This window comes from Heterocephalus glaber, unplaced genomic scaffold (genome assembly GCF_053883595.1).
Source record: "Heterocephalus glaber isolate CG9 unplaced genomic scaffold, H.glaber_assembly_v1.0 deba00001662, whole genome shotgun sequence".
Taxonomy (NCBI): Eukaryota; Metazoa; Chordata; class Mammalia; order Rodentia; family Bathyergidae; genus Heterocephalus; species Heterocephalus glaber.
In genome coordinates this window covers 1,347,042-1,358,683 of record NW_028258403.1, presented here as the reverse complement: position 1 = coordinate 1,358,683, position 11,642 = coordinate 1,347,042, and the positions used below count along the sequence as shown (strand labels likewise).

Sequence of the window (11,642 nt, the reverse complement as noted above, 5' to 3'; positions counted from 1 at the left end):
AACAAAGAAATATCAGAGTTGAGCAAAACCTTTGAACAAATGGAGTTAATATACATGATCAGTGTTTCAAGAAACTCCCACAGAATATACATTCTTTTCAGGAGCACATGGAACTTTGTGAAAAATAGATGACATACTAACCAATAAAGGAAGCTTAAGTAAATGTGAAGAGTTGAAATTATACCATGTATATTATCAGATCATAGAGCAATGAAATTAGAAATCAATGAAGAAAACACATAAATTATGCAAATGCTTGGAAACTAAACAATACATCTTAACTTAAGAATGGATTACCAAAGAAATCAAAGAAGAAATAAGACAGTTTCTAGAACTACATGACAATGACAGTACAATGTACCAGAACTTATGGGACACATTTGAAAATGGTTCTAAAAGTGAAGTATATAGGTGTGAGTGCCCACAACACAACAAAAGAGGAAGTCCAAATAAATAATCCAATGATGTACCTTGTAGTCCTAGAAAAACAAGAATAATTCAAATCCAAAGGTAGTACAAGGAAGGACATTACAGAGATCAGAAAGCAATGAAAGTAAGACAAAAAAGAAAAGAAGTGAAATGAAATGAAAAAGGCAAAATCATGTGAACACTGACAAAGTCAAAATGATTATTAACAACTACTTGCAAATGTGTACGCTAATAAATTGTAGAATTTAGAATAAATAGATAGATTTCATGATACATATGAAGCTTTACCAAGAAGATTAAAAAACCCTGAATAACCCAATAATAGACAATAAAACTGAAGCAAATAAGTAACCTATGAACTAATAAAACCTTAGGTCCAGACAGTTTCACTGATGAGTTCTTCAAAAACTTCAGTGGAATTCTAACACCAATACTCCTCAAACTTTTTAATGTATTCAATAAGAAGAACTACTTCCAAAATCATTCCTGGATGTTACTATTATTCTGATTCCAAAACCACACATGGATCCATCCAAAAAAGACAAGCATAGACCAATCTCTTTAATGAATACAGATGCAAAAATTCTCCACAAGATCCTGGCAAATAGAATGCAATGAACCATCAAAAACATCCTAAAGCATGATCAATTAGGCTTTATTCCAGGGTTGCAAGGATGATTCAACATATGTACATCCATAAATGTACATAACACAGATGTAAGCAAGAGAAAAATCACATGATCATCTCAATAGATGCAGAAATCAAAATTCCAACAACATTCTTCACAGAACTGGAATAATCCTAAAATTCACATGGAACTGGAGAGATGGAAAATAACAAATGCAATTTAGGATAAAAAGAGCAAAATGAAAGGCATCACATTCTCAGACCTGAAGTTATATTACAAAGCTACTGTGATAAAAACTGTATGGTACTGGCACAAAAACAGAAGTGAGAATCAATGGAATAGACCAGAGGATGTGGAAAAAAACCTCAACCATATTTATCTACTTGATCTTTGACAAAGGGCCCCAAAACATACACTGTAGTATAGTCTTTTTAATGAATAGTATTGAGAAAACTTGCTATCCCCTGCAGAAGATTAAATCTAGACTTATATTTCTCATTACGTACTAAATTAAAATCAAAAGGGATCAAGGAACTAAAAAACAGGAACACATAACCTTCTAGAAGACAAAATAGGTAAAGCACTTGAAATCATAGACATAGGTAAGGACCTTTGAACAGAACCCTGATTGCACAGGAAATAGTTCCACAACCAGCATATGTGATCATATAAAATTTAAAAAGCTTCTGCATAGCTAAATAAACAATCAACAAAGTAATTAACAATGTACAGATGGGAAATTTTTTATTTTGCAAGCCATTCTTCAGACAGAGGACTCATATCTAGAATGTATAAGAAAATAAAAAAATTAGACCCCTCAAAATAAAAGATCCAATATAAAAACGGATAGGCAAAATTACTATTCACAGAAGAAGTAGTACAAAGAGCCAGATAATAAATACATGAAGAATGCTTAACATCACTGGCCATTTAAAAAATGCAAGTTAAAACAACACTGAGATTCCTTCTTTCCCAAGAAGAATAGGCATCATCAAGAAATGAAATAATAACAAATGCCAGAGACACTGAGGTTAAAAAGGAACTCTTGTACAGTATGTTGGAGGAAATATAAACCAGTATAACCACTATGGAAATCAGTATGGAGATTTCTAAAAAACATTGCAAGAAGAAATTCCATTTGGCCCAGATATTTTTCTTCTAGGTGTCCTCCCAAAGAGTTAAAGACATCATATTACAGTGATACATGTATACCCATGTTTATAGCAGTGCAATTCATAATAGCTAAGTTTTGGAAATGACCTATATGTTCACCAGTAGATACATGGGTAAAGACAATATGGGGTTTACACACAAAAGAATATGACTTCCATAAAGAAAAATTAACATGAGTCATTTATAGGAAAATGGATGCACCTTGATACCATAATATTAAGTGAAACAAGACGTACAAGCTTAAATATCACAAGGCCTTTCTAGTATGAGAAATCCAAAGTATATAAATAAAGACCAAAATAAAAGGTAGAGAAAAAGAAGTAGGGATATAAATCCTTTTTAAAGTGAAAGGGGCTCAAGTGCTGGAGCAGGGAGAGAGGGGAGGGAAAGGGGATAAAAAAAAGAAATTAGGATGTATTAGGTACATGTACTAATTCTCACAAGGAATGTAAAAATTATGTACTATGAAGTAATAAAAATAAAATTTAAAAGTTGAAAAGAAAGAGAACAATATGGACTATCTTAAAAAAATGTGAGTTAGAATTACCATATGGTCTAGTAATTCCACTTCTGGGGTATGTGTCCAGTAGAACTAAACCAGAACTAAATGCACTTCTGTTTGTTTTAATATTATTCATCATCACCGAGGCATGGAAGAAAACTATATTTATATTGACAGATGAATACATTAAAAATGTAGGATACATACATTTATGAAAGGAATATCTATGCTACTCTCAAGTTCATTGCAGTATTTTTCATAATAGCTAACATATGGAAACAACCTAATTTTCCATTGGATAAAAATGTCATTTATTCTTTCCTCCTTCTCCCTCTCCATATTTATTTCTAAGTATTTTGTATTTTTTTGCAAAATATTGTGATTCATATTGTTTACTTGATTTCTCTTTTGGATAGTTCATTGTTAGTGAATAGAGATGCTACCTAAATTTATTTGTTAATTTTGTATCTGGAACTTTGCTGAAATTCTCTTATTAGTTCTAAGACTTTTTTTGGTGGAGCATTATGGTTTTATATTAATAAGATCAAGCCCCACTTGGGTGAACCTGGAGGACATTATGCTAAGTGAAATAGGCCAAGAAGAGCAGAAAGGTAAGTGCTACATGATGTCAGGTATATGCTGACTCTAAAAACGTCAAGCTCATAAAAAGAGAGTTGGCTTATGGTTGACAGGAGCTTGGGTGCTGGTTGAGTACTGGAATGAGATTGGTCAAAAGGTGCAAAGTTTCAGTTAGTTGGGATGAATAAATTCTGGAGAACAGTTGTACAGCATGGTTAGTATAATTAATAATTCTGTATTGTAAACTTATAAATTGCCAGTTGTGCAAATCATAAGTGTACTTACCACAAAATAATGTCAGATGATAATGTATTAGTAGATCAATTTAGTCATTTAAAGTGCATGCATATAACATCAGATTTTGCATCTTGAATACATGCAAGTTTTATTTGTCAGTTACAGTGTAATGAAAAAAATAATAGCAAGAGGAAAAAAAAATGAAAAGAGACTCAAAACCATTCTGGGAAATAGCAAGTAGACTTCTTGGCATGATATATTTGAAAATCTGTAGTTTCTTGTCATTAACAGCTTCTGTATTTTGCTACCATGGGAAAATCAAAATAATAATATGAGATTTTTCTCTAGGGAATATTATCTGAGTCTCTCAATCTGGCAATCCCAGGTCTGGGTAGCATCATTTGGTCACCTCCCTCCAGAGCTGTAATTAGTTTCTACACTTAGTTTGACTCTGTTTACAGAGCTATTTGTAATAATCCTGTACAGGACTGGTTGTTATACTGGAACAGATCACATCTGAATCTGTAGTGATACTATTCTTACTTCCCTTGTCAAAACAGGTAGGCAAGGGGAGGAAAACAATTTAAAATTCAGAGGGCTGAAGTTTTTCTGCTGAAAGGATAGAGATAGTTTTGGTAACATGATAAAGACTTTCTTTAGTTCAGATTGGCTTTGTTATGGTTGTCTTAATTGGTGTTCTCTTTTCTGTCCTTTTCTTAGACTGTATTGAGTAAGACCTTGAGCAATGGTCTTATCATTAATTCCATGCTGCTAACTCATTGTTTGCACCCCTTTGTTAAGTAATATTTAGTCATCTCAAATTACAGTCTAAGATCAGGAAAAGCTAATCTCAACTTTCTTTTTCATTGCATTTTCCATCGTTTCCATAGACAGTTTCTATTCTCAAGATTACCTGCACTCTTCTCCATTATCCCAGAGTGTCTTGAACTTACCTGTCTTTTCTGCTATACATATATTATCTGCTTGAACTGATTTCTCAAATTCTGTCTTTAAACATTGCAATGTTTTGCATTTGTTAAAGCCCAGTTTAATGCCATACTTCCCATTTTATTTTGTCCAATCCCTACAGCTGTAGTTATCTCCTTCCATTTAATTCAGGCATTACTGAGTCTGTGACACTGAACATACTATGTCCATGGAATATGTACTTAAATGTTGAATAGGTGTTGTCTTTCTAAGCACCTAACACAGAGTAGATCCTTAGTCAGTAAATATAATCATTGTAATAATGAAATAAAAAGTTAAATTGGAAGAGGAAAAATAGAGGTAGGACTGCATTCACCTTAATTGGCCATCCGTATCTGTTATTGATTGATGTGTATAAACTGTTTTCATATTTTCCATTTTAATATAGCAATAACTATGTTTAAAGAATGTTCAGTGGAGGGTTGATATGATCAACACATGCTGTAGCTTCTATAAAAATATTTCAGTGAATACTCCTAATATGTATAATTAATGTGTTAATAAAATAGATATTAAAAAGAATGTTAAGTGGATCTTGAAAATGGTAATTTGGAAGCAAGGTATACATTGTATATGGTTGGGTACCAAATCTGCTATTTTGAGAGAAAAAGGAACATGCAGGTATTTGTAGGTTTGTCTCCCACTCTTAAACAAGTTTATACCATTTTTTAAAATAAGGTGGAAACTACTTTTGAAGATTCCATGAATCCTCCCTTCCTTAGGCAGATTTAAATGACCAGTACTATCTGGCACAGCCTACTTATCCTTAGGGCAAAGACTCCTTCAAAGCAGGCTTTGGTCAGTGGATTTGTGTCTTCATTTAGGAGCAAAACTATTTTATGGCAAATATTGATGATGAAGCCTTCAAGGCACTGGAGCACACACATGAAACCTAACTCGAGACCAGCTCTACTTAATCATTTCGGAGTAATGAACTCGGATATACATCTACAGCTAACCTATATTTATATCTATGTATACAAACAGTTGGCAGTGAGGACAAGTACATAGATAGCTGATCCTTCATATGTATTAGGTATGTGCCTTAACAATGTGGTAGACACTGTATTAGTTATGTGTCACATTTATCATTTTACTAGTTCCCACATATTTCAAGAGAGAAGGGAGTTATTATCTCCTTCCACAAATTAGGAAAATGAGGTTCAAAGTTAAGGAAATTTCCCATGGTCACAGAGTAAGTGCACGATAGTTTTGAAAACAGAGATTTCAAAGTCCAAGAAAGGCAATCTGTGAAATTTAAGTTTTTAGGTTCTTTATTTTTCAGGAAGATTGACGGTGCAAATTTATAGTTTCTGAGTTTTCAAATGTGAATACATAATCATCTGGAAGATATGTTGTGAATAGGAGCTGTTGTCTTTGGAATTTAATTCACCATAACCTTGTAGTAGCAGTTGACTGCTGGATAGTGAATCCTGGGTGGGAGACCATAGAATAGCATGCCATGTATCACAGTCATTATGTTTGCAATTTGTATTTTTCCAATTGTTTTACTGATTCAGCAACTCATAGAAGTTAGAAACTTCTCTTCCCCTGACTACTGTGAACTAGAATTATCAAGAATATTTGTGTAAAATAATTGAGTTTTAATTATTTTTGAGAAGAGTAAAAATTCAGAGGTAGGAAAAAGGTCGTGATAACAAAAATTCCTTTAAATCTTCTACCATTCTTGTCTTTCATAAGTGCAGTAGAATAATGAGTAAACATATACAATATAGTAACAATAAATAATATTTCTGTCTACTGTTTATTCCTAATACTTAGTCACATTTTATATTGAGTTTAATTATTAATTAAACAATTTAGTGCAAATAACCAACAACTTTGTAAATGCTTGTGCGTGGTTTTACATCTAACTCAGAAATCAAGTATAATCTTAATGCTTTCATTCTTTCTTAGGTTATTTTCTACAACATCAATAATTTCTGGATCAGGAATCCAATTTGGTTTTGGTCCCCAGTTTTGCCTCTGGTGTGAAGATGAACAATTGAGTTTGCATTTTTGTCTCAGCTTTTTAACAGAATTAACAGTGAAATTAGACAAAAATATTTCTTGGATTGAAGGAGCTGTATCATTTCATTAGGTGCTTCTACTTTCCCACACAGAAGTCTCAATGTGCTTTTATCAGTGGCTGAATATTTCTGGTCTGCTCAGCAGCAAGGCAGTCATCCCCCCATGCATTTTCTTCCTCACTGAGTCCTCTCCACTTCTTCTATTCTTCCATGCTGAACAGCATAGGTGGTTCCTCTTCTCTTCACTGGATCACAGGTTCCCAATAACTGAAGAGCAGAAAATGTGTTCCTCAAGGGTATGGGTGGTGGGCTCAGGAGGTGATGGCAAAACCATTTGATTTAGTGGAGTATGGAGTTGGGATCAGGACATAATGAGAGTTTCCAAAAGCTTAGAGGCAGAGGGATATACTACATTGAATGAAGTTATAAACTAGGCAAGTGTTTCTGTGAAAAGATTCTTCATATTTATGAAGTTGTGTCTGTAAAAGGAGAAGGATGTCAATAAATTTGTTCATCACCATCTCAGTATCTTCAAAGGGAATAAATCTTCAAGAACTGGTTTTAGGGCTCTTCATCTGCTATAAATTGATTATGGTGGGTATTTGGACACAAAAAATGAAACCCTTTCCACCCTCTACACCTCCTCCATCAGAAACAAATACACTTTGGGTGGATATGATCAAAGCCAAGAAAATTCTGGTGCCTTCTTATGTTACTGAAGTTTGAACTTCTGATCACTTTATTATGGGATGAAGGCATAAAAAATAAAAGTTATCTTGGGGATACCAACTACCTGGATGGATTTCAGACACAGTCACCATGATGACACAAATATCAAAGCAGGTTACAATAAAGCACTGAATACTTCTTTTAAAAATTAATTTTATTGGTACACTTTTGATATGCATAATGATCACATTCATCATAGGAAATTTGTACCTCTACATAATATATCTTGACTCTGAATACTTTAAAGAGGGATGCGATTGAACAGAAAAGGAAATGGGTAGGTGAGTTTGAGGCATTGATAAAGAACAATTTAATATTGTTTTGTTTACAACAACAGTACTGACCATATACATCTTAAGATGTGGATGAATTTCCCTTGAATGGTCTGTTTTTCCTCCCTGTGCCTCTTGCCACAGGCAGTGGAAAGTGTAGCGTACATGACCATTTAGCTTTGAACTTATGTCAGTGTGAGGATGCAGGTTTCATCAGATGTGCGGCAGGTTACTACCTCAGTTTATAATCTACCTGGTCTTCATCTTACCTGGTCTGCTCTAAGAGCCACCTCCAGTGTTGGGTGCATTCATTGCTACACACACTGAGAGTGCAGCACCCTAACAATTGGTCAGATTTTTGCAGAGCCCTTATTTTGTGTGTTTTGTGCACCTCCACTTGAGGCCTCTCAGAGACTGCACTTCCAGAGTGGTTTATACCATGCAAACAATCTGGCTCCCAGCTCCAGCTGTATCTGTTGGAAAGCAGGCACCATTTGCCTTGCAGAAAGCCATGGGACTGTTCAGAGGCGTTTTTTTCAAGCTAGCCTGAAGCATACTGTTTTGTTTCAGAGACTTGGGTTGTGTTTTATGTTTCTGAAATCCAGCACTTCTGCATATTGGAAAATAGTGAGACATCTTCATAGTCATTGGACTTTGGAAAATCGTTCCCTTGGGAAACCACCCTCACAACCTAATGAGTAAAACCTTGCTTAGGAATTCTCCCCTGAGCCACCCTGCTGTGGAGGCGATCAGACAGTGATGAGGAGGACAGAGGGGTTTTTTACAATTGGTCTGGAAGGAAGAAAGGTTGATGTCACTGTCATCCCAACTGTAAATGTCCAAGTCACACCCACCCCTTAGCCTGCAGCCCCTGCCAATCTTTAAAGGCAGATCCTGGGAGGTTTTAAGTAAGCACTTTACGCAGTGCGGTCTTGTAATGGTGCTTTCCTGTCAGTGTAGCGTGGGAAAGGGGAGTATGCAGACAGGTGGGATGGCTTTTCCGAGTGATGAAATGTGATGATGCCTCCTCCTCTGTAACTTGAAATCAGAACTATCAGATTTTATTTTTTATAATTTAAAGATGGTAAAGTTAGGGGACTAGAAACTTTAAATCGGCCTCTTCAAACCAGTTTGTTGAGATTTTATAGCTAAAATTCTATTTGTGTATATAACATAACTAATCTGTAAATTGTAGTAAGTATATTTGCAATTATTAAATGTTACATGATAAAAGATGTGGATGAATTGAACATATACTTCACACCTACAAAGGTACATAGGCATATGCTTTGGGAGAAACTAATGTAAAATCCTAAATATTTTTACATTTGTTAGGCCTGGAGAAAAACTTTTTAGGGCCAGGTTCAGGCTCCAGAGAAAACTTTGTTGGGTGCTGTCACCAGGAGAGGGATTGGTGGAGGGGATGAAGGGAGCACAGGGAATGGGGAAAAATAAGAACCCAGATACATCATGTACAGGTACAAGTACCCAATGATAAATGTAAATGCATTGTATACCTAAAATGTACCAATAAAAGAATTTAAGAAAAAAAAAAAAGGAAGACTCCGGATGAACTCTGAGGATATTATACAAAGTCAGTAACAAAAAGGTAAGTACTGTAGGATTCCATTTAGATGAAATATATGAAGTAGATAAATTAATTCTAGAAGAAGATAGTAGTAACTTGAAACTAGAAAAAAGGAAAAAGGGGTTCCTGTCTAAAGTAGTTCATTGGTGTAGAGTCTCAAATTATGAAAAATTTCTGGAGATTTATTTCACAACAATGTGAATATATTTAATATCACTGCATGGTACTCTTAAAATGATTGAGATGGTGAATTTGTGTCACATATTTTTTACAACAATTTAAAAAAAAATGGGAAGATTTAGAAGAGAAGTAAACCTGATGATGCATGATGAAAAGAAATTCGTATTCTATTTTTGAATATCATTCATATTACTTTTCCTTATAAATCTCTTACCTGGGTCTAGTATTTCAGACCTCTGTAATTTTTATGGAAAAGTGGTTATAAAAATGAGCATAAAATAGAAATGAATTGAGTTGAGATGGGAAACCAGATAAATTTAAATAGCTGCATAATTTCTGTTTGGAAAGCACTGAATTATTTTTCTTCTGTCCTCTTAATTTGCAAGTATAATTTCTTGCTTGCTATTTCTTTCTGTAGGCTCCTGTAAAACATTGTTCTTATTTAATCTTTAATTAATTTTGGGTATAAGACTTTATACCTAATTCTGAGCATGGTATCTGCCCTTCAATGATGCTTTAATGATCATACTATCATTACTATTATTACTGTTGTTATTCAGGATGCATGAAAAATTGGATTACCAAGTAATTTTTATTCATGATATAAACATAAATAACCAATAGTCCTATCATTCTCAATAATCACTTCTTCATTGCCTTAGATCTCATTTGTTTAGCTGCAGTCCCATTGGCTGGATCAATGGATGGAAGAAACCACTCTGTGGTGACTGAGATTGTGTTTCTGGGACTCACTCACTCTTGGGAGATCCAGCTCCTCCTTCTCACGTTCACCTCTGTGCTGTACGTGGCAAGCATGACTGGAAACATCCTCATTGTGTTTTCTGTGACCACTGACCCTCACTTACACTCCCCCATGTACTTCCTGCTGGCAGGTCTCTCCTTCATTGACTTGGGAGCCTGCTCTGTCACTTCCCCCAAGATGATCTGTGACCTTTTCAGAAAGCACAAGGTCATCTCCTTTGGGGGCTGCATCACTCAGATCTTCTTCATTCACGTGATTGGTGGTGTGGAGATGGTGTTGCTCATGGCCATGGCCTTTGACAGATATGTGGCCATATGTAAACCTCTGCACTACCTGACCATCATGAGCCCACGGACGTGCATTTTGTTTCTGGCTGCTGCCTGGGGCCTTGGGGTTATTCACTCACTGTTCCAACTGGCATTTCTTATTAATTTACCCTTCTGCGGCCCTAACGTGTTGGATAGCTTTTACTGTGACCTGCCTCGACTTCTCAGACTGGCCTGTACAGACACTTACAAATTGCAGTTCATGGTCACTGCCAACAGTGGATTTATCTGTGTTGGCTCTTTCTTCATACTTCTTATCTCATACATCTTCATCCTGTTCACAGTTTGGAAACACTCCTCAGGTGGTTCATCCAAGGCACTCTCTACTCTCTCTGCTCACATCACTGTGGTGTTTCTCTTCTTTGGTCCAACACTTTTTGTTTATACATGGCCATACCCTAATTCCCAAATGGACAAGTTTCTTGCTCTCTCTGATGCAGTTCTTACTCCTTTTCTGAACCCAGTCATTTACACATTGAGGAATAAAGAAATGAAAGCAGCAATAAAGAGACTTTTCAAACTATTACTGATATTTAGAAAGATTTCATAAATAATATAAGAAGGTTATTGCCTTGAATATTTTGTGTAATTGACACTTTAAAATTGATGACATTTGTGTAGCACAATTAATATGAACATTATTGTATTCTTTAGGAATATTCTGCTCTGAGAAAGAAGATTGAAAGAAATAAAATTTTAATTCAAATTTTGTATTAATGCAAATGGGGTTACACAAATATGTAGCAGTTATGTTCATTAGTTACTACCTGGGTTTCTTTGCTTTCTTTTTCAGTCGAGATAGTCAGTTTATTATTATCTTTTAAATCATTTACATACTTTAATCTACCTCTTTGGTAACCAAAATGCTAATTATTTGTCTGCCATTGACAATTCTTTTTTTTAACAGTAATGTATTTTTTTTTTACTTTTCCTTATGATGTGTTAGAAAATATCCCCATCTCATCCAGGCCTATTATAAACCATCACATTTCACTATTTGATTTTAAGGATATTTCTAGCTTTTACGAGGAAAATTTCTGTTTAGACTTTTATATGTAGTTCTGAATAATCCAATCTTAGACCTGAGAACTCCTAATATCTGGTGTCTTCGTGTATTTTACCTTTATGTCCCCCCTTTGACTGCTTTCCCTTAAAAATGGGTTTATTTTGTTTGAACTGGTACAATCTTAAATCTAAGCATGAAAATGCTTATCCAGG

General features: G+C 34.8%; 1 protein-coding gene across 1 annotated transcript; it reads left to right on the top strand.

Annotated features, from left to right (window-relative positions):
• The first annotated feature begins 10,029 nt into the window (after window positions 1–10,029).
• On the top strand, window positions 10,030–10,974 carry LOC101718301 (olfactory receptor 4F3/4F16/4F29). The gene has a single exon (XM_004865017.2). The coding sequence runs from the start codon at window positions 10,036–10,038 to the stop codon at window positions 10,972–10,974; it is 939 nt and encodes a 312-aa protein (XP_004865074.1). The 5' UTR covers window positions 10,030–10,035.
• Window positions 10,975–11,642: the final 668 nt, after the last annotated feature.